General features: G+C 43.6%; 1 protein-coding gene across 3 annotated transcripts in view; it reads right to left on the reverse strand.

The window, feature by feature from the left end:
* Positions 1-6,394: 6,394 nt before the first annotated feature.
* The window catches only part of camkmt (calmodulin-lysine N-methyltransferase), a 98,461-nt gene continuing 77,685 nt past the window's right edge, over positions 6,395-27,170 (reverse strand). Inside the window, exons 8-11 of one of the 3 annotated variants that reach the window (XM_053874899.1) lie at positions 26,665-26,739; positions 20,986-21,049; positions 17,498-17,629; positions 6,395-8,344 (exon numbers count right to left, since the gene is read on the reverse strand). In XM_053874899.1, the coding sequence (XP_053730874.1) occupies positions 8,252-8,344; positions 17,498-17,629; positions 20,986-21,049; positions 26,665-26,739 (364 nt within the window). In that variant the 3' untranslated portion in view covers positions 6,395-8,251. Of the gene's footprint in view, positions 8,345-17,497; positions 17,630-20,599; positions 20,797-20,985; positions 21,050-26,664; positions 26,740-27,170 lie in introns of those variants that run through there. The other 2 variants (XM_053874900.1, XM_053874901.1) reach the window with 2 other exon arrangements.

Here is a 27,170-nt window from a genome sequence, read left to right on the forward strand (position 1 = left end):
GGAAACCGGTGCAGAACACTGGAGCACATTTGGCCGCAGAACTGGCTGCACTTTTGAAAACTCAAGGATGAGAATAGACTGCAGTGAGTCTCACTGGCGTAGGAGAGAGGGAAGGCAGGACTCTCACTCTCAGGCAAGGTTGTGCTTGTGGCTCTGGGAACACTCCAACTCTATTCAATCAGGGCACTCGGAGTGATTCAGCTAAAGGTTAATTGCAGCGCAGTCCTTGTGCACATATGGGCGAGAATGTGGAGTGTGTGTTCGCAGGGACGAGTGTATCTGGTGAAACACTCACCAAACCGCTGCATTGAAGCAAAATGCCTTTTTGTCAGAGGAGATTAGCAGGGACATAATCTATGTACATTTCCCCCCAGAGGAGGCAGACAAGTGGCCACTGGAGTATTTACCTCCTCGGTCCTCGGACAAATTGTTTGGAACAGGTGCATGCCACCAGGAGAGCTGACGGAGGACTGTGAGAACTTTCTCAGACGAGGACTTCACTGAGAAGATACTCTGAAGCAGTGACTTGATAACTGGGTTCTGAGGCCCAGTTCTCAGCCACCACCATGTTTGTAGTGGCCCGACTCATGGCCTGAAATGAAAATCGAGTGACAAAATGAACTCCCAGAACGCAAGCTACTTTCATGACTCACGAAGGGTTTCCACTGTCAGGAGTCCACACTATTTAGAGGTGAGGGAGGAAAACTAGCTTCAGGATTGTCACGCGTTAGCATGCCTCCCTGACATCCTTAAACATTTCCTCCTACTGTGTTACTGTTAACTCTACTGGGCCCAAAAACGCTGGCTTCTGAAGTGACTGGGTTCGACAGCTGTGGTTCAGGCAAGAAACTCTAGTATATGAAAGACTATTGTCATTAATACATTTTAATTTTGTTTTTAGTTTTTATCATTTTTTTACATACCAAATGTATTTCACGTTGCACAGATTTGTTTGAGCAGTTAAATGGGCCCAGTCGTGCAATTTACTCTCATTTGCATTGGAATCTTAAATTTAAAAAATAGAAAAAAGGAAATTAAATTTTACATTTTTATTAACGTAGCAAGTGTTCTGACGTTTACAAAATGGCCACTTAAGACGCTCTTTTAAATGAAGTTGGCAGAACAACAAGGACTACAAAATGCCTGCCTTGCACGACTGATCTGCAGGCGATCATTCAATCCTCAGGAAGTTTGTAGCGGCTCGGATCCAGTTGCAGCTGATAAAAAATATTGAAGTGTTTAAAGCAGCTTAAACAAACCTCTTTAAAAAAACTGTGTCGTGACTGTGCTGCAGTTTAACATGTCAATGCCACAAAAACGTCTGACTGAGAGTCCGAGGAGGACTTCCTCTTTCAGCAAGAAGCAAAAAAAGTAGCAGCAAAATCCAGCCGTCCCACAACATCCTACCGGTGACACCAACCATTTAAACAACCTTTGAACAGAAGGAAGAGTTTTGTTTGAGTTTTTTTGACTTGTTTATCCTGTGGTGCGTTGAACTCCTTCAGAATCACATCATGCCTCCAGCTTCAGAGCCGCTACCATCTCTATTGGTTCGTTTCTGAAAGCATTGAATCCATGTACAAGCACATGAGCGGACCTGCAGGTGGATCAGTGGTCATTTGCCACTCTGACTTTCAGCAGCCACTCGGGACTCGCAACAATGGCTCTATACCTGCGGGGACGTTGGATTGGACCTTGGATTGAAAGACGCGTATTTAGCAGTCTGATGCAAGGGGCCCAAGAGTCAGCCGGAGAGTGGTGGGCAGCGGCCTTGTTGACCTTCGAAGCTCAGACGAGGACCCTCTCCATGCCGACAGGGCCACTTGTAGCAGGAAGAGAGGCTTGTTGACTGGCCCCTAATGGCTCCGTGGACCCAGGAGAACATCGGTCGGCAGGTGAGAGCAGTTGCCCCGGTGACCGCTGGTGTGCAGGTCAGGGAGAGGAAGGGAAAACAGATGAAAAGGTGCAAAGGCTGGTGGAAGCAGGAGTAAAAGCAGTTCATAAGTGAAAAATTGAGGAGTTAAAAGTTCAGCTGAGTTTGAAAACGTGTTCATCTTGCTAGTTCTACACCATCCGTGCTGTGTTTACACCACATTTCTATCAGTTAAACAACTCAATACAGGTCAGTTCACCTTTGAATTCCTTCCTACAGAACAGTTAGAGGTGTATCTACTTAAGACTTATCCTCAGTCACGGCTGCCATTATTGGAGTCGAAGAAAACCAAAGTGTGTGTTGAAAATGTCATCTCACCTACCAACGCTTTGAATTACAAGAGTGTCATCACAGCACCGAAGACCTCTTGGATTTTAACCACGTGCAGTGAACAAAACGATTATGAAGGGATGGGTTCAGTGAATTATGGCCTTCCAACACAACTCCAACTCAAAGACTGATGTAAGCATTAGGAACTTCAATTTGAAGTGGACAATGAAAACGATTGTTTTAAACAGTGAGTTGATGTGTTGCTTCAGGGTGGTTGAGCTGACCCCTGCCCTCTGAGCGGCGTGCATTAGTGTAGCGTTAAATGGTTTGTGAATGTAGAGGCTTCAAGACATAAGTAACAACAAGAGGCCAGAAAACTTAGAGTACAACACAGTTGTGTTTGGGTTCACAAAGTGGGCCGGATCAAGGTGGTGATGAGAATTCAGCATCTCTCTGTCACTCAGGAGTAAAGGCTTGATGCTATCAAACAGGACAAGACAAGATTCCAGAGCTGAATGTTTGGCATAAAAGTTATTCGTAGATTAAAAGTACAATTCAATCGTGAGCGTGAACTGTGCAACACTGTGGTTGAAAGCAGAAGTGCAGAGAAAGGAAACGGGCCCGAGAGAGAGCCCTGTGGCACGCCACTGAGCAAGACAAAGCCTCACAGGTGTGACAGGAGATGGGGAAAGTGCTTTCTCTCATCCCCTCCTGTCTGCAGCCAAATCTGCTCTGCTGATGATAGAACGTTAATAGTGACGGAAACAAACACGCTTCCGAAGTGCTGAAGTCGCCAAGTCATTAAAGCAGATTTGGCCGCCAGTCGGCCGCGCTGGTTAGCAGACACAAAAGCTGAGAGGACAGGTGCGACGGCAGCGGCGGAAGTCGGCCCTCGGCCACAAGAGGGCGGGTAAACATTGTGGCGAGTCGACAACCCAAGGAAGGACCCTCCACCGACACTTCGCCACCTCCCCCTCTCTGACCTAACCAAAGTGAAGTGCCTTCATCTGCAGCTCAGTGAGGGGCAATAAGCCCATGAGCAAGGCTCACTGTCCTGTTGCACTGCACTGCGCAGAGAGGCTGGGTGCTACAGTCACAGGAGTGAAGACAGCCAGGTGATGACCCCAGGCAGCAGCCCAAACTGAACTCCAGCATTTAGTCCAAATCCACCACAACTTTACTTTCACCCAGTGGTCCGTTGGGATCCAAACTTGTTTTCTGTATTGTAAGGAAGAAACAAATGAAGGGACAATGGTTTGTGAAGAAAAATCACTGCTACTTTAAAATACACCAAATACACTAACAAAGACAATTTTGGGAAATCCTACCAGAAAAATGGCGTGATGACAGAGTCTTATATATGAAAAGGTATTTTATATTCAACATTACATTACTACGATATATCAAAACAGGTGAGATAAAATGGATATTTTAGCTGCACATTTTTCATGAAATACCCCAAAACAGTGGGGTACTAAAACATATTGTCTTACAGTACAAGTATGGGAAATGTTTAGATTTTTCCTTGCTTTTTAAAAAAATTTTTGGAACATGAAAGTGACCGTCTGTTTCCCCAAATGTTTTCCACAGTCAGTTTGTGACTGGTGAATTAAACGATGCTTGTGTTGGGGGGCAGGGGGTGTAGGGGTGGGAGGAGGCTGCCGCTCGTATCAGGATTCTGTTCCGATCCGAAAAGTCAGAAGCTCAATTAATCCTCTCCCAGCCAGCGTCACATATTTCTCAATTCCTTCTCCTGTAATGGAAAACATTATTGTTGTCAAGGCCACAGTCAGGTTTGGATGATTGCGCGTGTGCGTGTTCGCAGTCTTCCATGTCAACTCATCGTCCATGGCTTTCTAAATTAAAAAAAAAAAAGAAAAAAAAAAGGGGAAAATGCTCTCAGGGACTTTTGCTGCATTCCACTTCATGAGCACAAACAATCGGTCCAAAAAGCCCGAAGAGGGAGCTGTGGGGGGGCTTGACGTGGGGCAGGGTGGGAGGGTGGGGGGGGGAGCACCTTTGAAAACACCGAGAGATGAAGAGAAGAGGGAGGAAAAGAAGCAGGAAGACGAACAGACAGTGGGGAAAAAGCCAAAGTGACTCCACCGCTGATAATGAGCGGATCATTTAAAAAGGCCTCATCCAAATGAGAGCCCGAGTGGGAGAGTGGGGGGTGGAGGGGGTCAGTTGAAAGGTTTGGAGGGAGTTATTTTGGAGTCACGTGACTGGTTCCTGGTGTAGCAACACAAACATGACAAAACAGAACAAAACACTGTGAATATTTCCAATCCAAAAATCAATCGTTCAGCTTCACTGGTGACACAGGTACAAATAAATGGCTCTGTTTTACACCACAGTCTGGCTGCCTTTCCAGGCTGTCCCCCGCTTCTCACCCTCTCACACAATGATCAGTAATTCCATTTAATGTCGTCCAACAATTTTGAATATTTAAGTATCGCATACGTTTATTAGCTTGTGCTTTAGGATGAAGAAAATTCATTCATGATATCCAACTATCTATCCCAAAATAAACAAAATAAACAAACAATGCAATATTTGGTGATTAATATATCAATAAACCAGGATATAATTTTTTAAAATGAAAATGTTATTCATATGAGCTCAGTTTTAATCTTCTGAAATTTGGTTAAAAATATTTTTGAATTTCAGAAATAAACAAATCAGCTTTAAGTGGTTGTCACATTGTTTTTAATATGCATAATCTTTATTTCATTCAGTTTAGTTTTTCTTTTCCATTATAAGTTTGTGCTTTTATAGATTTAAAAATAATATATTTTCTCGGTTTTTATTGCTGTACTTGCGTTGTTTACTTTAATTCCACGGGTTTTTGGTTTAACACAAAGTGGGACCAGTCACGTCCCTTCCACATGTGTTTTTCAAACCGCTCTGGAGGCTTCTCATGAACGGGATTGAGAAAGACACTTGCGGACCGGCGTGTGGCGCCGCACCAGTCGGGCCTCGGCTCACACCTGTACGGCCCACACCCCATCATTACCGATCGATCCCGAGCTGATCGGCCACACATGGCCGCCGCCAGCTGATTGCCCGGCGTCCCCATGGTAACGGCGAAGACGCCAGCTCCGGCTGGCTCCTCCCCGGTCATCCATCATCCCTCTCTCCGCCGTGGCCCTCTCCTCTCTATCTTGACACAGTGCACTGAGCCTAATCGTGGGTAATTGGGTGGGAGTGGCAGTGGGCCGGTCCTGCCTTTGTGTGCAAAGGGCAAGTGGTCAAGTTAATGGGGCCCTTGTGTCGAGTCGGGAGCACTCACTCCGTCTCTCTCCTCCATCACTCGTTCCCTGGCTCTCCGGTGGTTCCATCTGCGGAGCGGAGAACACAGCTCTTTAAAATATCAAAAGACAGATCAGGAGTCGCCGCTCCTCCTCCTCCTCCTCCTCCTCTTCCTCCTCACTGATAAACAGCAGAGTGAGTCTGCAGGATTAGCTGCTGTGAACCACATTCCCTCCTTCTTTATCCCTCTCTCTTTTATTCCTGTGGAGGGCCAGACTGTTGACTGGGCTTGATATGTGTGCGAGTGTGTGTGTGTGTGTGTGTGTTAGCCGCTCTGCTACCAGCTCAGGCCGCAGGAGACCATTGTGCTTCAAACCGGGGCCACAGCCAATCTGAAGAAACTTTATTACATGTGCGAGGAACACACAAGCTGCTTAGCAAAGCCGCCGCACATCACAGGCAGGAATTATTATTATTATGTTTTATAAAATCTACAGAGAAAACATGCTGCTTTGTTTGCTTATGTGAGGGATTAGAAGAGAATTACCAACCGAGGCGTTTTGATAAAGCTGAACGTGAAGAACAGGCGGACGACAAGAAACAAAAGAATCTGAAGTAAACTATTTTTAGGCACAAAAAATGTATTCTTCAAAGTAAAAGCACTTGAAGGCAACGCAGATGTCAAGAGAGTTGTCCTTCACATTAAAAGCATTCATGGAAACAAGTTCTGGAGGGTCATCCATCAAGTTAAACTTGTTGATCACAACCACTGAATTGGTGAGAGACAATGGGTGAAGATATTTGGCATCTCTTCACCTGTTTCATGGTTGACTTTTTTCCAAATAATACAAACAGTGGTAATTATAGCTTCAAACTGTGTTATGACAGTGAATGGAAAATGAAATGAAACACCAAAAAATAACTCATTGGAGTCAAATACAGGGTTTTCTGATCAAGTATTTTTTTATTTTGGTTTTTTTTTGTAAGGTTTTAGTGAAACAAGACACTGCAGTATTTGATAAGGGTGTCAGTAAAATATTTCAAAATCAAATGCAACAATAAATTATTGAAAGGATAAATCACAGCACCACAAAAAACATCATTTCAATACAGTCATGCAAAACTGTAAAATACAGGAAGAGACCTGAATATTTGAAGAAAAAAATGTTTCATGTACAACAGGTGGCATAGTACTATGCAGTAGAAAGAAAAAAAAAAAAAAAGAACCACCTAAACTCTGCTGTCCAGTCCATGAAGGCGGCTCGAGGGCCCGGCATCTCATCGGCAGCAGGCAGTGGCTTTGACTCCCAACACTGACTCTCTTGTGCCTTGCACCCATCTTTCTTTATTTTTTTAAGACTTTTAGTTTGAGTCCTCAACAGCTGATGGCAGGCACTTGTACGCATGGACACAAATGCTTGATCGTGTGAACTGTGTCTGACTGGTGAAAGCGACAAACTTGAATTAATGGACGCCACGGCCTGAAACATGAGAGAAAAACAGAAACAGGGAAATACTGACTCAGGGCCAGTATCCCTCAGAAGAACCGCTGACTAATACATTCACAATCTGCGGATCTGAGCACGATCAATACTTCAGTGTCAGAAGCACTGCAGCACAGTAGTTGGCGGGTGGTTTTTAGCAATAGCAGTGAATCACAGTGACGGATGGACAACTAAAGCAAGAACGCGCCTTCAATTCTTCAAATACAATCAGGTACAAGTAAGAAAGGAATAAAGACTGAACTCAAAACTAACACCATTGAGCACATTTGTCGACAAAGATATTTTAAAATGGCCACGCGATTACTCCGCATTTGACGTGAGAATAACTGTCTGGACTTACAGTACCAGTCAACCGGCCATCTTGTTTATGTTACGTGAGTGTCACAGTTTTGTCTTGACATGTACATCACAACATCTGGATTAACAGGCTACCTGCAGATGGGGCAGCTCAGAATGGGTTGCCAGGTGTGGAGCAGGGCCTGCAACAGGTCCAGGGGCCGACGTACATGGTCTGTCTCTCTTCCAGTGTGGAAAATGCCTGTTGTTTCACTCGGTATGTTAGTGTTCTGGAGAACACTGAGAAGCCGAGGCTTAGAACTCAAAGAGGCTGCAGTCCAAACTTTACTTTTTGAAAGACAGCCGACGGTGTACTCATCCACAGTTTTGGGGTCAAGCTGTGGCACCTCGACGGGCTGAAGGAGGCCGTCCCACAAGGCACTGGATCGCCAGATGATGATTTTACGTGCTGAGATTTTGTTTCGTATACTCATCACAGTGATAGACAAGTTTGAGAAAGTGTTGAAAAACTAGCAGCGCTTGCTGCCGTGAAGCGTCGAACCAGAAGTGGGCGGGACAGTCACTTTGAACAGTACAGTGTCGGGTTATTGGAGGGCAAGAAATCCAGGCCTGACTTATCGGCTGAACCACAGTGTTAATGTCACACAGCAATACCTGAGATCGCCTCACTGCCTTCCTGTATCTTCCACTCTCTTGATGACCAGAAATTCTGACGACAAAAACAAAACTTTCCTCGTCTTTAAAAATGCTGATGAGTTCCAGATGAAGCTGCCCTTTTGTGTATATTGAGCACAGTCAGTAAAGCATCAGTAAAACTCTGAGCGACTCCTTCACAAGCCAAGAGCTGGATTACGCAGATTGAAGCGGCCTGTTTAACAGCAGTGGCTTCAATAAACAGCTGCTGAAGTCAACATGAAGATGGATCCAAACTTCTTGGTTTGGATGTGGAGGTCACAGAAGCTGGTGGAGAGTTGGTGACTGGACGTGCTGGGTGTTAGTGACTGGACGATTGCGGTTCCTTGGTCAGCGTGATGAGGTTGGGGAAGTGGATGTTCTCGTCGTAGGTGTCTTTCCCTTCCTTCAGCATCTGAAACACAAACATGTCTTTTACTAAGTGCGGGACACGTGCGTATTGAATTTCTTTTCCAACACAGCTTTGGCTCTCGCAGCTTCAACTGTTGCAATGCAATATGGAACTCGCAGTGATGGACAGGCTTCACAGTTGTCGTCCGCCCATTATGACTACTTCTATTCTGTAGTTTTCAGATTCAAAGTGCAGCAGAGAAAATGTTAACACTGTTTCAAGGAATTTAATTCAAATAAAACATTTTGTTTGCCAGCCTAAAAGTTATTAATAATTAAAAGAGAAGTTAGAAGACCTTCTCTTCACTCTTCATTTATTAACCAAAATTTTCTCCATAGACAAGTTTCCAAACTTTCTTTGCATTGTAATACTATTGTTGTCATTCCGATAAAGTTTTCTCATAAGAGCCGCACCATTTGGGAGCCAGAGAAAAGTAAATATATTTCTCCCACCCTCTCCTCTCTGCCGTAACCTTCATTTTAATACGAGCCGTGAAGAGTCATTTCAATATTTTGCCGGTAAAACTCTATTCAGGTTATATCAGTTAACACTGTTTGGCTTATAATAGGAGGTCTAGTGTGAATGCAGACAATGGAAGCCAATGAAGGGTTCCAGTTAAAAAATCTTCTGCGGATATTTTAAAAGATGGCGTCCGTGTTCAATAGCCGCTGCTAACTCATACTACAGTGTCTATTTTTTAATTGAATCCGACTCAATTAACGCTCAGATTCTGACAAAAATCTGATTTCAAGTGAGCTCATTGTAGCGGCTTCTTTTCAGTGGGTGAATGTGAAAGGCGACTCTCAGCATGCAGACCATTCTGCGCGGTGAAGGTCAAAATCTAAGTAACACTAAGTAAAGCGGGCTGTGAATAAGGAAGACCTCGGTTGATACATAGCTGCGTCGACCTGTTCGGACGGAAATAGAAGAGATTAAATAAAGAAGCCGCAGCTTTATTCTCCTCTTCAATGCCTCCTGCTGGAGGTGGAAGCGGAGCAGCACGGTAGTCAAGTATAACTTTGGCCACAATGCAGAGCGCTCCCCTCCACGCTCGCCAGGGCATGGAAGCAAGTAGAAGTTCCATTTGCTTCATTATCAGTCGTCACTGACTTCATTGTGAGCAATCATAAGACGACGGACGCCAGAGTAAAGACTCCAGTTTCTCCCACCTCAAGTTAGCGTTTCAAAGCAGCAGCAGCCACAGTTTTTGCTAACTTTACAGAGAGCTAAATACAGGTGAAGGCTGGGCGCTTGGCAACATGAGTGGCGTCAAAAGACCGCTGCTTTGTCTTGTATCTCTCCAGCCCTCATGAGGTCAGAGAGGAACCAAGGAAGTGGAAGCTTCCGCTTCACGATGAGACGGTTGAAGACAATCAGGACGCACACTTTAATTCACTGTGAATGCCTTGTCTTTTTTTCAGAGGATTTCAGTTTTGAGTTGATAAAAACTGAGACAGAAAAAAAATTGATGGAGCTTTCAAAAATGTTTGTTTTAGGTAGAGGAAGATTACATTTACATAAATGAAATACTTGTGAACACACATAGAATAAAGGAACTTGAATAAAATACGAAACTTAAAAAAAAAAAATCAAAAATCTATAAACAAAAACGCAATAATTTAAAAACAAGCCCAGGGGACCAACAATTCACAAAATTCACATGTAACTTTACAGCAATGCAATTCTATTTGTTTGTATGAATTCATTATGGTAGAAGGGACATTTCTAAATACTAAAGGTATTTATAAATAATGTGTAATGGATGGAGGGAATAGTGGATGTCGAGGCACATAATTCATAGCATCATTTACTCGTTTGTTTTGTACAATATTATGAATAAATGAATAAAAATGTTATGCAAAAAATAATAATCTAAACATAGTAAGTATAAAAGGTATGGGAACCTACTGGTATTATGAGATTCTATCGATAATTACCAAGAAAAACATGTTAATATTTCCACACTACTTATTTATTTACTTCACTTTATAATTTTTTTCCCAACTACCATCGCTGGGTTACAAAATTCTTCTACTTCTGATTGATAACTAGTACTAGTACTTCAGCCTGTCCCTGTGAGTCAGGGCTCTTGGGCGCCCCACATGATGAACTCACCCCTTAAATCAAAATCGAATCATGACTCAAGCAGAACTGGGAGCAAACAAGTGGCAACACGTGAGAACTCACAGGCCTCCAAGAGTCGTCGAGGGCAGACTCTTTAGGAAGTTCCCAAATACAGACACTGACAGTGGACAAATTAGCAGTTGGTCTGTTTGCATTCATCATCTCTGTTGGCTGGTGATGGCCGCCGCTGGCGCTGTGTGGATGTGAGTGGGCTCCTTTCGGAGGGGGCACAATACAAGCACCCGCTGGCAGAAACATAAATCGTGCCGAGCCTTCACCTCAGATTTCGGTTCAAATCCCCTTTTTTGTTCGAAGACAGCATGTGTCAGCACATTGAGTCCCAGCTCCGGTCCCACCCCTCGTCCCTGACTGTTCCTCATGTTTGTTATCTTCCTCCGGCCATCCCTCCAGTCACTGGCCAGTGGTTGAACCTCTGACCCCCAAGGAGGGTGACTGAAAAGGGAAGGCGAAGGGGGAGAGAGGCAGAGCGCAGACGGCCCATTGGGGCTGCTGGGTGTGGAGGGGCAGCTGCCTAAGCCGAAGCGGGGGACCGCAGCCAGCATTCACATTCAAATTCTACCAGGCGGAAGGAGCAAGGAAGCGATAGATGGAGGGATGGGCCGGGGGAAGCGGGGAGAGAGGAGGACCTTAACGCGGTGAGGGCTGAGAGCTCGCAGAGGTGAAAAGTTTAACAAGCAAAGCTGTTCCTCCTGATCGCAGGCTGCCTAATCAGCTTCATGGGTGGCTGGCTAAATCGGCTCGCGAGCCGGCCCCCCACTCCACCACCGCCGCCACAATCTTTCTCCCTCCTTTTTTTTTTTTCCCATTGCAAGGCAAGTCATTTATTTTATTGCTACTTTCGACCCAGCTCTTTCTTCCTCCCGTTTTTTTAGCCTCTCTATTTCTCCAAATCCATTTATTCTCCTGCCCTGCCTGCGCACATCAGAGGGAAAGTGAACAAGGTGGCCAAGGAAGGGGAGGGGTCTGCAAGACAAGAAGGGATGGACGGATGAACCGGATGTCTGAGGCTCTCTCTCGGCGGGATTAGGAAACGGAGAATGGGAGATTGGCTGGATGAAGAATTGAGTAGAAGGAGGGATGGAAGGAAAGGCTTGAGTAAATAGAGAAGTGGGTTGTGAAGCGGACAGAAGAAATCTGGGCAACACTTAAAGTAGACTGGTTAGGCGCCTAACCTAAACACACCGTACAGGGTAGTTACAAATAACACTGGTCTCTTAAACTCAGGAAACCTTGTTATACATTTATAAAACTTGATGAATGCATCATGACGTCTTATGAACGTACTAATAATGCATCGTAGATGAGAAAGTCAAACTGAAATATGTTTCCTGCTGAGAGGTGTTCAGTGAATGTCTGTGTCAATTGACAAAATGAGGGAATAAATAAGACATTCTTTGTAGTTAAAATCAAGAATCACAATTTTTAAGTCTCATGTTTTCAGGATGTTTCTGATAAAAATCTGCTAGGGGATGGAGACTCGCTGTGGTGAAAGGTGAAAGAGCGTCATGCTGCCAAAATATTGAGACTCGTCACATCAAACTGATGAAATCACAGGCGTATTTACCGCAAAGCTCTCAAAAAACTAAAAAAAGTGATCCTCATGCATTAAGCTTGGTGCACCACTGACCTTTCTGTGGCGCAGACAGCAGCACTGAACCCGTGGCTTACAGACCAATGCGGTTTATGTATGAACAAGATTGACTTTCCTTCTTCAATATAGTGAGTGGGGCTAATATTCCCGTGTGGAATTCATGGTAGTAGAGTATTCGAATCAAGCTATTCCCGGTGCAAATACTTAGCATATGACGCAACATTCACGTCATGTCATGTGTGGAAAACTCATCACTGCTTTTTTGTTTCAAAAGAAAATTGAATCATCCGAGGAAGACTATGATTCAGTGTTTAAGACCTTGGCTCAGATCTACACATCAGCATCACTAGGTTGTCTTCACTTCAGTCTGAGTGACACAGATGCTAGCACACAGGCAAATCACTTACAAAAAAAAAAAATCGCTAACATGCCGGATTAACTAGTTATTAACCAGGTTATGTACATAGCTTATTCTGCAGTCCATTTACCTCGGAAGTGCAAAGTAAGAGCTGGGAATGATGTCACAGCAGAGTTCGTCGTGTTCGAGTTACCAAAGGAAAACACTCTGTCAACAGTGTCGCAGACATCGACCAGGCTAGCGACAGCCACTATTAGCATAGACCGCATATACCGCCCGCATATTTAAATTTACATGATTATATATATATATATATATATATATATATATATATATATATATATATATATATATATATATATATATATATATAATGGGAATGGTTCAGTATTATAGGATGTCTCCTTGCAGTTGACATCCCGAGCAGCCATCTTGGATTGCAAACTCGGGCTGGTGAGAATTCTCCCACCTTCTGACTCAGGGGGCGGAGCCGTTAGTTTCCCTGTTCCGAGGACAATTGGAACGCAGCATTAGTCCAACCAAAACAAATTACTATTTCTCTCATAGAGATGTACGCACACTTAAGAAGTCCGAAAACATTTGTTTACTCTGCTGGCATGTCAGCGATTTTAGCCGTTTCCAGAACCAATGATGGCAAAGAAGATAGCGTCGTCTGCACTAGTGGCATTAACTTCACAAAGCAAGGCGCAGCCACACCATGAACTTCCTCCCTTAGTTACTGTAGTCCATCGACCATCAGACAAGTATATCTTGTGAAGGAGAGAGGGAAGGCGGCGGCCAGTCCAGACAAGCAGAGGGAAGACGCCTTTTGTTGGAGGAAGAGACCAGGGATGTTGACATGTGCACAAGACTCTCCTGCCTCTGCATGTGTGCGTGTTTTCAGAGAAATTAAAATTCATGACTCTCTCTTCACAACCATTTGAGTAACAAGATTAAGATGGCGGGTTGGAAAATAGCGCCGGCATTATCAGGCTGCTTGCAGTCCCTCCAGCTGCTCGCCTCTCTATTCCACAACAGTGGGGATAAGAGGATAACGCACCGGCCCTGTCTGCCTGTCCCAGCGCAGGGCTTACACACGCACACGCGTACACACACTTCTTACAGTGACTATCTGCCGCGCGATGGGCCTGCTTGCCGGCTGCTGTCGGCCCCTCGAGTGTGCCGGTGTCAGAGGTTGAGAGTGTGTTTGGGAGACCGCACAATATCAAACAGAGAATTCCTGTATTGTCAAATGAAAGCAGAAAATTATCATCTTAACACACAGATAGAATTCAGCGACACCTGGATGCTTGTGTGGCTGGATTAAATCGGTGTTTTGGTCCTTCTTCTCGTGACATCATCAAACCCTGATAATGCGACCCACGATATACACATTTTATTTGCTCGATCAGTAGTGGTAGCAAAACTAATAAGAATATGAAGAAGACAGAAGAAAAAGAAGGCGGAGGAGAAGAAGAGAAAGATGAATGTGAAGACAATGCCTAGAAGTAAAGAAGAAGTATCTGGACAAAGAGTGAAAGATGAAGAATGAAAAGATGTACTCGAAGAACAATAAGATAGTGACTCTGGAATCCATATTTAATATCTAACATACATAAATATTTCCAGGTATGATCACCAAATGTGTTTGTACGATTTGGTTCAGGGTTTTATGGATGTTAAGAGAGTCCAACCATGAACACTGACAGCCAGGACACTTTATGTCTGGATGACAGTGACACTACACGACTAGCTCTATTAAAAGCTACATAAGTGTTGTGTTGCTGGAGTCAGTATCGACCAGTTGGAATTTGTGACCTGGGCTGTTCTGACCTGGTGCTGAACTCAAATCTTGCTTTGTCACAGTTCCACACAAAGTTCCTTTAATCCAGTTTACTGGGTAAACTGAAATGGCTGAAGGCTGCAAAGAAACGTTTACATTTTTCCACCCTTAGGCAGATTTTAAGCTTGAATGGAACAACTGGTCGGGTCAAGCAAGGTTTGCTAGTGCACATCCGAACATAAATAAGTCCTTAGATACACTGTAACACAGAGTGGACAATACAAAGATGCTGATTCATGACTAAAGTATACGAGCTACATTGGTTTATTGTATGTGGACCATCATCTTTGCAGTGCTCACCATTCGCTGGGAGTCAAAGTAAGTAAATAAGGATCTTGTCTCTAGTTTAAGCCATGATTCAAATGTATGTTTGACTTAAGGTGGAGTGGGCAAGACTTTATTGGCGTCATGGAGCAATAATTCCATTAAAATGTGGAGTTACTTGAGATTTCAGAGTTTTCAATGCTCAAAATTCTGCTCTTGGGTCATTTAAAGTACCATGTAACTACAGATTGTTGTGGAATTCCAGCTCAATGACACTGTTAAACTCCTCACCTAGTGCACAACATGGATGGTGGAATGAGCTAATGTGGAGTGAAGTGCAAATGAGTGGCAGCTGCCCATTTGAAAGTATGCGTTCATCAAGATAAGCACAGAAGATTGAATCACATTTGTGTGAACGCGCGTGTGTGTGTGTGTGTGTGCGTACCTGGTATAGCTATCCTTGTGGGGGCCTTTTGATTTTGTGGGGACCTCACAAGTTGAAGCATCATTTGAGGATTAAACCTTCAATTATAACAGGGTTTCAACTTGAGTCCTGGTTAAGGTTAGCCATGTGTTTTGGATGGTTAGGTTTAGGGGGAGAGGCCGGGGAAAGCACCATGGCAATGAGAGGTCCCCACAAGGATAGAGATACAAACGTCTGTATGTGTGTGTATGTTTGTGTTAGGGTTAAGTCAAGGGTGTAAGGCTGGGGAAAGGGTTATGGCGATGACAAACGTGACAATGTCCCCACAGGGAAGCAATACAAACGTGTGTGTGTGTGTGTGTGTGTGTGTGTGCGCGTGTATATGTGAAGTGCAATTAAGCTCATTCATTTCTATCTGTACAGTGTTGCTACTTGGTCCTCTTATCGAAAAACAAGGGTGGAAAACAGTGATGGGTGATTCCAGTTTCACGCTCTCTCTGTTGTCAAACACGCGTTTCACACTAAAACAGGTCTGAGTGGCAATTTTCTGCAGCGATTCAGAACAAACCATTTATATTCTTTGGCCTTGAGATGTGATCAATTCTCCCATTTCTCAAACTTGTATTTCTTTCAAATTTGACAGCAGCGACAGCAGCCTCCACTTAAGTCCCATGGGAGCTACTTCTTGCTTTCACTCGTGTTTAACTTCTTCCCTTTTCTCTTCCGTCTGTCTTTGTCCTTGGGTTTTGTTCTTTTATAGAGCATGGTATCCTTTTGCGAAAATGACTGCGGCTCTTCTGTCGCCGCTCCCACTCCAGCTGAGGCCGAACGCACCACAATAAGTTTTTATCTGAGACCATTCCTGGCATGGACCTCATGGAAACAACACGCACACCTCATTAAAGTCCTCCGTAAATTCTGCTCAACACATCTGACCTCACCCGAGCAGCAAAGTAACAACTTGTGTGTTTTGGCTTTCATTCATTTAATATTCATTAAAGCAGTGCAAAGTGAAACAAAACTGAATCCTCAAAAGACTCAAAACACAACTCTGCTGCGAACGTTCCGGATTGGTTCACGACCCAAACACAAATTAGTTTTGGTTAATTATGTGGAGTTTCATTTCTTCATCTGAACTTGTGCCCTTTCAATAGTTTTGACTTCAAATCTGAAATGATTGGAACAGACATCCTATTTTTTTTTGCCTTGGACACGGTCCATGGAATGTTAAAATAATAATAATAACAATAAGTGACGTCACTGTAAATCTTTAAAAAAAAGTCTGTTTTTTCTTCCCACTGCAGCTATTAGCAGCTGTATTTAAATGTTACATTAAATTAGAAAAGCTGGTTCTATGAGCAAAAGCCAGCCTGATGGTGGCCCAGGTGGGACATGCCTGGAACATCATGGAAGGCCACCTCAGTGGTTTATCGCATATTGACATAATTCCTCCTTGTTTCCTAATACTTTAGTAACTACATTTTATTTGTTTTTATATCATGTGGCCCCTGTGTAAAGGTAATTACCCACCCACATCAAGTACAGCCACAAAGTGTATCAATGAGGCGACATGTCTCATGAAGCACTGCAACAATAAAAATAATTCGACAAGTTTAAGTCAAAGTCTGACTTTCTTCTGTTCCGCTGAGCTGAGAGAGGAGACAGCTGGCATCACCAGCAACATGGTAATAAAAGCCCCTCTCAGACACATAGAGAGAGACCACCTCGCACAACTGGTGACAATGACCAGTCATCAATTAACCTCTGGATGTTATTGGACTGGGGGAGGAAACCGGAGTGTCCGCAGGAAACCAATTAAGCACACCCCACAAGTTCACTTCCCCACAATGCAGGCCAGCTTAAAAGCAAAAAAAAAAACAGTTTGGGGGGAAAAACAAGAATGTCACAAATGACTGATAAAAGTGAAAGAGTACGAGAGTCAAAATGTGGACTTAGAAAAGGTTCTGTGGAAAAACAAGGCACCGCCCACATCAGAACGATGATCCCAAATAAAGCGAGTGACAAACCCTGGCAGTAACATTAAACGGATAGTCATTCTGTCTCGCTGTGATTCAGGCCACTTTACCAGGCACTTTTCAGTTCAGTCGGACCAATTGCTTGGCCAGTGTGAGCGCGTGCGCACCAATTGAGTCCACTCCTCGCTGTCCAGTCGTTCTGAGGCTGTAATGGAGTTAACAGCTGGACTCCACTTCTTTTAACAACGACCACTCGTGTGCTTTCTGTCGCTTCTTTTTCCTCCTCAACCATCAAAGTGGTGCTCCATTAACTGGCTGGACATTGCCGCCAACTTCGACAAACTTTTCACAACCCCAGGTGTCGATGACCACAGATGATACAGCCTCAGTCATTTGTGAAACCCCCTCACCCCCGCAGAGGTCAGCAGCATAACCCCCCATCCCCTGCTCCCGGGACCACGAGAGCAGCCTGTCCTAGAACCACATTTTTACGGACGACCAATCTCGCCATGTATAATATAACGTTTCGCTCCATGATTGTGTACCAAAACATACCTTTTGATGAATGTCCCAAACGTGAGCGTCATACCGCTGGCTCTGAGAGACACAGAGTCCGGCCTGCACAGCCAGCCGACAGAACTGTCTGAGGGTTTCTCCTCGCAGTGGCGCAAACACCAGTGCCCGGCCCTGCAGAGACAGAAGAAGAAAATACCTCTATGTATTTTTACTGTCCGTTTTTTTTAAATGCAGTTTACATGCCAGGGCTGTAGATGGTGGTGCAATACTCTCATCAACAAACGAAGAAGACAGCACAAGCTTGAACGACCGGATTGAGCTAATAATAATTCCACATTTTTGTCACATAAATGCGTGATACTAAACTTGTTTTGCTCGCAATAAGTGTACTATTATGATAATAAAGATAATAGAGTAAAGATAAAGATAATAAGGACAATATTCGTAGTGGAAAATCCTGTTCTTTCAGAACAATATTTTTTATCCTAAATAAAGTGCTTTCCTTGCAAGACTCTTTTTCAGCCAATCCTTCTTACTCTCTGATATGAAAACATGTTTTTGAAGCTCAAACATCGTGATACTTGATGACACAGTATTGTATCGACATCACAATTTATGTTATTTTGTTTAGATATTGTAAGTCTATAGCGATAGCAATATATATATATAGTAACATCCGACTTACGACCGGGATCGGTTCCGACCAACCGGTTGTAAGTCAGATTGGACCTAAGTCGAATGCCATTCAAAAATGCCTGAGGCGAGGGTTGTAGTTACGACTGTATAGGATACACAATGTCAATCCGTCGCGTTTTTAAGCAACTTTTTCGTACATGATGCCGGGTGGCTGCCATAATTGTCATATGCGTTGCCGGGCTGCTATGCACTGCGGTGGCAGAAATTGAATAAAAAAAAAGGTTTTAAGTCGGGGATATATATATATATATATATATATATATATATATATGATCTAACATAGCAACTTGCTGCATTTATGACACGTGTTATACTACTAACATCTTCTTTCTGTACCCTGGGGTTATTATGTTGAAGAAGGGAGCTGTTCTGTCCTCTGTCTCGCTGGACTGAGTTCATAACAATCAACTCGTTTTCATGCACATGTTAGTTGGTCTCAACCTGGCAATATTGTGGTTGTAGTTATTAGCTATGATGCAGTTAATTATATAGTTGTTTCAGTATGAACTGAAAAAAATCTTAAAAAATAAAATCCAATCAACAATGCCAGAAAAACGTGTGCATGTGTATAAGGAAGACAAAACACCTCTGAGACTGTGCGTGCGTGCGCGTGCTTGGGTGTGTGCGTTCATCGCAGACGTCCTGCAAACACTAAGAGGATTAGAAACAGGTTCAAAGTTTCTTTGAAATCCTCCAGCTTGCAGTTGTATTTCATGCTGATCATGTTATTATTGTTCTAATTAAACAGAGCAAAAGGGATGTGCTCTCTCTCTCTTTCTCTCACTCACACACACACACACACACACACACACACACACACACACACACACACACACACACACACACACACACACACACACACACACACACACACACACACACACACACACACACACACACACACACACACACACACACACACACACACACACACACACACACACACACAGGAGGATGAAAAGAGACAAGAGAAAGAGCCAGATAACTCCTGTCTGACTGATGATTTTTCATGTGAATATGCAGTGGTACAATCCCCTGCTCCACACAGGAGCAAACAAAACAAACAAAATCCTCCCGCCACTAATCAGCTGATTAAGAGGATCCAGCCCACCTTTGTCAGGAGCCACAAATTAGAGCCATTAGATGGAAGTAGTAATGGATTTGTTAATTATTTAATCAGCTTAGCAAATTATTTCATATTTGGCAAAGCCTGTTGTGGCAGCGGCAGCCTGAAGGCCGACACTAAAATCATATTAGCTGCTGAATTATCGTGCGTGGATTACAGAGACTTAACAGTTGAACAATAGCCGGATGTCGGCGCTGCCTTTCCACCTGCTAGCAGCAAGAAGAAGAGCTTCCGCTTTAAGGTGTTTCCACTACTGTGTCCAACCCCTGGACTTTGGTTTTAGTTGTACTGCAACAAGCTAACGTTGATCTGTAGTTACCTATGACTCATAAATAAAACCTCCATCTCGTCGACGCTCAAGCTGCATGAGCAAGCAAGGACAATACAACGCCACCCACAGGCCTGGCATGTGTGCTACATTGCTTTACATCAGTCCATGCTAGGCCAGACTTGGGCAAAGTGTGGCCCGGGGGCCAAATGCGGCCCTTTTCTGTATTTATGTAGCCCTGCTGGAGTCAGAGTACAACTATAAAACGTGCATTGTAGTTGTCTCTGACATTTTTGTCTCGTGCATTCTTTATTATGATGAAACTGAAATATAACAGAATAATAATTGTAATAATAATAATAATAATCGTGTTTGATTATTTTTCTTAATTCAGGAGTATTTCTTGTCCCTAAAAATACATCAGAATTGAAACTAGATCTTGAAATGTATGAGACACATGGAAAATCTTTAGATGGAATGTGGTTTAAATTAAATAAAACACAAGAAACCGACATTTTCTGTGCATTTTTAAGTGTAATTTCATAGTCATCACTTCATTTTCTTCAATTTTCCCTTACCCTCCTTTCTTTGGGTTTGACGGCCCACAACATATAACCTGGCCCCTTGGGAAATTTAATTTCCCACCTCTGCTGTAGGCCTAAAAAAATACCTCGGCTGGAGTAGACCCACTCAAGGTGTTTGTAGGGCCACAAACTGGAGTTCAGTGACGACACACCGGACTGTAGTCACCAATTTGTCTGTTGTGAAATTGGAACCTAAAATCAGGGGTCGAGGGACTTGCAGGCCAAAAGGTGAGAACAAAATGTCAAGACAAAACGCCCAAAATAAAGGAAAACTAAAGAAGAGTTTATTTGGCAAGTCTTTGTACACATGAATTTACTGCAAAATATAAATATCATATCATAAATTCTACAACAATTACATCATATTTCACTACAAAAGAGACAAAATTGTACAGATTAAAAATGTATATACATATATATTTTAATTAATTGCCCAGTAATACAGTTGATGTAAAACCATTCCTCCATCAGTCTGCTCATCTTTCCTCACAAACACACAATCCCTCCACCCACATGGCCTCTGTACTTAAAACGCACCACACTTCCCTCAGATGAATAGAAATCTCAACCCTATCTCTTCCAGCTTTTTGCTTTTTTTCCCCCCCATTTGCTTCGCCGGTCACGGCGGGGGGTCTTATCAGGAGGGCAAAAGGAAGAAGTTGCCCTGGTTTTATGATGAAGGGAGAGCAGTGGAGAGAAAGAGAGTGCGATCACAGCGAGGCAGAAGCATTAAAGCGTTACATGATATTAATCCCTTCAGACTATTAACGTGTAGGAGGTCGGGGTGAGTCCTAATTATGATTGAGAAAGGGGCTGGTGATGTGAAATAAGGGGGTGTACAGTACACACTTACATTGGGCTGCAGTAATCTCCTTATGGCATCGACCAGGCTGGCTCGGTACTGGTCCAGAAACAAACTGAAAAAGAGAGAGGAGGGTGCAGAATTTATGATAGCAGCTCCAGATAAAGCAGCAGGTTATTTGTTTTCCTTTAGTTTACAAACAAATCCACCGACCTGGGGAGAGCAGGAAAAACCAATTTGCATTAGTTTTCATGGGTTTTCAGCTGAGTCAGTTATCGTAGAGGAACATCTCGCTTTCATGTATGACCGTGTGTGTGCCATAGAGGACGCACACACACTCTTCATTGTTAAATACATCACTAGTGAATTAGAGGTATTAATACCCACAGTGTCCCCCAGCAGATGTAAACATAGAAGCAAGAGCAACACAACAGAGAGCTTTTTAAACACCAGTGGAAAGCACACTACGAATCTAGAATCATGTTAACACAGCCCTCAAAATGTTTGTCTGGTGACATGTCTATCAGCTCTGGTAACCCTTGAATAGTGGCCTGCTCAAACCCTTTTCCGAGGTCACTGACCACACCTCTAACTAATTTTAAATGCATTGTTTTACAGACAAAAGTTTGGTCAGTGATGATTCAATACAGGTTCCCCATGCTGTGGCAGTGTACTTCTATGGTATTATATAATTGTAATCCTTGAATCGAAAAAGTGCTCAGAAACTTGCAGCGTCCAGACGCTCATACGTGTATCTACAATCTTGCGCTCTGTCCTCAAAGTATGAGATGAAGGTTGAGACTCCGTCTGTAGACCAATGGGTCAATCCAGAGCTTGGGCTTTCAGACCACCACCTACACTGATGGGTAGAGCAATGACCCTGCCGCCACCCCTCGCCCTCCATTCTCTTTCTTTCACTCATCGACAGGACACCATGATAACTGGAACCCTTAACTCAAGACTCAATGTCGACCCATCAACTCTTTTTCAGTCTCATACATCGCTACAATAAATGTAGGATGATGCAGCCAAACACACTTGTTAAGTGAGCAAAATAAAAACAAATATTTGATACCATAAAATGAACTAATGCCACATCAAAGCGGCATCTGTCTCCCGGGCCACGTGCGCGCCTATAATTTCAGATGAGAGCAGAGTAATTTGACTAAAACGCAACAATGCGTGCAGGTTTGACATAATCCCAAACAACCCTCTCCGGTGACAGGTGAGGCGTCAAGTCATCTGGACCCCACTTTCCAATCCCATCTGTGAACTCTGCACGCGAGCTTCAGAGCACACGTCAGCGAAAAAAACCCAGGATGTGCGCACGCATGGGTTAAGTTTATTGTTCTCCTGGATGGACATAAGTGCCAAGTTTATTTGACTTGGAAGGTGAGAAGTTTGTGTTTGGTTTATTTTGCCACGGATATCAGCGCACAGGAAAAGTGAGTGGCAAGAAAAACAAGGAAGTAACTTGGTGGGGTCGGACGTGACGCTGGCGATAAACCAGGGCAGAGGAAGGACGAGGAGTCACAAGGAGGGCAACCAAGAGGACCATTCAGGAGATGTTTCACTCAACATTCAACAAGAACTGCTTCAGGGTTAATGGATTTAATGAACACGTCCACATTAACATGAAAAAAGACAGCGAGCAGGTCATCATCATGGACTCCTTAATGGACTGAAGCTCCTTTTAAAGGTCACCTCGACCAGGACAATTGTTCCACGCTGACCCCTCCCACCCAGGACCTTGTAGCCAAAACAAACCAAGGGTCAGAGTGCGCTGTAAGGGTAGGCATGTGAACGCTGCTATATTTGTCTGCACGGAGGATGTTGTTGGGTGAGACTGAGGAAAACAATGACATCATCAATACCAACTTTATTCCCAGCTGGGACACTGAAGGCTTAAACTAAGTACAATGAGATCTACTTGGTTGCAGTCTATGAACCAATCACCTGATACAGACATGGGTGTAGACCAGGAGTGTCAACTCAAACAGGCCAAGAACTTAAACGTGATGCGTTCCAGTTGTGCTCGTAAATTTGCTGTTACGCCTCCCAGTTATGTCACCTGATGCTAAATTTCAGGTTGGAAAGTGGGAGAATCCTCACCACAAACCAAGATGGCCTCCCTGAATCTAAACAGGAAGCAGAAGTTTTGAATCAGCGGCATGTGTGAAAAGAAACGCAGTGTTTGCTCTTCAACTGCCAGGTTTTCTAGTTGCAAACACAGCAAGTATTTATCAAGAATTTGCTTGCATGTGGACAAGGCACAGGTGAGAACAACTAGCGTGGACCTCACTCTCTTTTTTCCAACAGGAAGACGCTGAATTCAGCTGTGACATTCCAACTCCCCATTTGTGCTAAAACTGGAACGTAGCATTAGTAAGGGGCCGAATGTCGTGTCACCAAATGAGTGACAGATCAGGAAATATGAGACTAAAATGCACTGACTCTTGATTATGACAAAGCAGAAATCAGGCATCCGTGTTGCATGTTAGGTTTGAACAGAAGGAAATGTTTCACCTCCTGCGGCATTTCTGAACAAAACAAAAAAGTGGGGGTAATAGTTAGGCCCAATCCCATTTCTCACCCTTAACACTAGCACTTGGTTTTGAGTGCCCTCCACTATGAAGTGCCCTCCAACGACAAGAAAGAAGTGACTGACATCCCTAAGAATTGGAAATGCCAACTAGTGTTTTTACAACCTCTTGCATCAGCGCTGATAATCTTACTTCGTTTGGTGAAGCAACACAGATTTTGTGCTATTTTGCGGTGTGTTACGTTTACGTTAATGTTAGTCTGAATGCTAACCAACTGTCATTAGGTAAGAGGAAATAACAACATACACATTAATGCGGTACTGTAAATTTTGTCGGACACGTGGCCAATCCGGTCCTAAAAGTGCAGGGTTTTTGTTCCAACCAAATAAGCTAACACAGTTTGACCAATCAGGCGCAGTTGAAAAAACAGAACAAGAACCCGCACCCACTGCGGCCCATTGTGGAACAGTTTGCCCACTCCTCCGGTGGACCCTTTAGGTCACTAAAAAGGACATGGGGACAAAGTAAACAAACGGAAGGGTAGGCCTTGTTACTAAAATGTCCCTGATGTCCTATCCCCCATTGTTTTTAAGTAAAGTTTTTCAATTCACGCTTCAGTATTCTGGGAATCAATCCATACTTCATCTTACTCTTCGTTTCAAGTCAGCTCCGGAGCCCCGTCGGCTTGAAGGGCTCATTTCAAGAGTGAACACAGTGTGCCCACTGTCTTAGGAGTATTGGGACGCACTACACTAACACATCAACGCGCAAAACTGAGTGTTAGAGCCAAAAGCAAGTGTTGAGAATTGGGACATGCCCTCAGGCTTTGGGGTAGTGCTCCGTAAAGGTTTGCTTGTGGAATACAGTTAGTACATATAGTACCTAATGACATCAAAAACTTGACTGACGGTGTTGACATTTCAGCATCGTGAATGAAGTACATAATCACGAGGAACTATGGTCCAACAATGGGAGCTTACGATCATTACCCCTGCACATCCTGACCCTGACTGAAACACCTACGCATCAATTATGCCATTGGACATCCACAACACAGTGCAAACTGAAAGTATTTATCTCTGTGTTCGGTGTTACGGTGCTTGTTCTCCTTCACCACTGTCTCTGAATGACAGCACAAGAGACACTCTTCGAACTTGAAGCAGTGCACTTTGAATTTGCAACACGCAACAGGTTGAATTTGAGCCATATGAAATGACCTGGTGCCCTTGAGTTTGATGTGAGCTTAAATGGACATCACAAAACATTTATTACTATCTATACTACTACTACTGTCTATACTAACGCATATATGCTTTTTGCTTCCTAAAAATATTTTTATTCCCTTCAAATTCAAAATATCTCAAATAATTGTTCAGTGAGAACTCACTTGTGCCAAATTTTAGATTTTATTTCAAATATACTCCTTTCCAGCATTTTACATTTCACATAATGTTTCTCACAGTTTGTACAGATATTATGCTTGGAATGTGCTCAAGATGATGCAGTGGAATACAGGTAAGTTGGCATCGCGCTGTATGCTGATTCTCACCAGAGATAACTTCCATCTGTGAGACACAATGCAGCCTCGAAAGGTGGCAATAAAGTTGAGCAAATGAACGCCTGGAGCCTCCTCTCACCCCCCGTCGCCCTCCTCCTCTCAGCAGTGGTTCCACTGCTGCCGGTAGGAGATGTAATTAATCAGTGTGGAAGCTGCGTTGTTGACCTTTTCTCAGGTGATCACTGTGAAGACGCACCCATTTATCGGTCAGCCATCACTCTCCTCCATCCACCACTGCAATTATTACAGAATCACTTGCGTACACACGCCGATAAAAGGGCAGCACGGCGAAAAAGATCTTGCAGCAATCAGCAAACACGTGACTTCAATCTCAACCAGCCACTATATGGGAGACTCACATTTAATTTACTCCTTTTCCACACTTTCCTCTCTCTTTGCTCCGTGACACACGCATGCATTAGAGCGCTCTGAAATATCCTTCATTAAGTAGCCTGCATTCTTTCTCTTGCTGGGTTTAGTACCCAACTATTACATAAAGTGACCGTGACATTACAATAATAATGACAGTGTTTGATAATGCAGCACTTTAGAGGTGATACACATGCAGACTTGCAGGCAGTAGAGTTGCCTAGTGTAAACGTTTCCAGGAAGAGAATGTCAGTCTTCCCAGCATGTGTGCTTATATGCCCATATAGAAGAAGTAAATGTAGTTTATTTATCAAAAAAAGAGACTTCCATTATCGATATGAATGCCATTTAAGCTTCCTCAATGCACTAACTCAGACAAAAGGCTCCAAGTAGAAAGAGCAAAGTCAATAGAATCTACACTCCTGTCTTGTTCACTTTAGTTTGAAAAGCCACATCTAGCTGAAAATAAGGAGCCATTTTTTTTAAAGCTTGGATGCACACATTACTCTGCAAGCTACCAAAACACATTTAAATGGTCAATACTGGGTACTTGTCCCTGTTTCCTTTGACAACTTGCTTTTCCTGCTTCTTGTTTGATAATACACTGATGAACTTGAATTGATAAAAACACAGCAGATGTCCGAAACACAAGGTGTTTCATTGAGCAACACACGTCCGTCCCTCCATCCACAAATTCACCCTGAACTTCTGCAACAAAGTGGATCAGGAGAAGGACATTGTGATTCAAAAGCCGCCTTCTTCCAATCCCAGAATGTCACCGCACAGGTCACACGTGTCCAGGCAGGACGCGTTTTACCTCCAGCAGCACAACTGAGCAGTACAAAGATTTAATACTTGATTGGCCAGCAGATCACCATTTCAATGACAGATGGGCTAATTGTTGTGTTTATGTTGCTCCATCTCTCCATTTCAATCTCCATTTCTTCTCCTCCCTGCATCCGCCCTCGAATCTTTCTTTATCTTACGCCGTCTCCTTCCTTGTCAAGGCGCAATTATTTGCAATTTGCCTAAGTCATCCATTTGCTGGGACACCAAGCATGAAAACGAGGCAATTTAGTGTAAAATGGAGGCAGGCAGGCGGCTGGGTTTATGTACGTAAGTGTGATGAGTGAGAGGGAAGGTCCCGCTGCTTGTGGGGGGGCCACACAAAAATGGTGCAAAAGTGAGGTGTAATGCTGCGAAGACACAGATAAAAGTGGCTGTACGGTGTGTTTGGTATGTTTGTGTCTAAGTACTTACCAGTCTGCGCACATGATGACATCAAAGTGATTCTCTAGCGATGAGATGGTGGACTCACAGTCCCATCGCACAACTCTGCCACAAAGACAAAAAAAACCCCAAGAGTTTACTGAGGAACACGGAGAGAGAGCTTTGTTACACTTGGTCTCTGGTTGACTTGTACTGCTGCAGTAGAGACCGTGAGACACACACAGTTTCCCCAGCCTCTAAACTAAACCTCCTAAATGCATCCAATTCAAAAGTCGAACCTTAAACAGGACTCTGAACCAAACGTATACCCAGTAATAATGACCAAGTTATTCTGAAGGCCTCATCCTCAAACTGACGCTGAACCTTGTGGGGTCTGGCACAAGGGTCCCACAAGGAGGTGTTTTCCCCAAAATTGTACCTCACTAGGATACATATGTGTCAACACACAACATTTGAATGAAATCCATTTAGAGAATTCCTATTTTTGAATGCGTTGAATCAGACAAAAGTTGACACTCTGAGTAAACATGGCCTTA

The sequence above is a fragment of the Synchiropus splendidus genome, chromosome 9 (genome assembly GCF_027744825.2).
Source record: "Synchiropus splendidus isolate RoL2022-P1 chromosome 9, RoL_Sspl_1.0, whole genome shotgun sequence".
Classification (NCBI taxonomy): Eukaryota; Metazoa; Chordata; class Actinopteri; order Syngnathiformes; family Callionymidae; genus Synchiropus; species Synchiropus splendidus.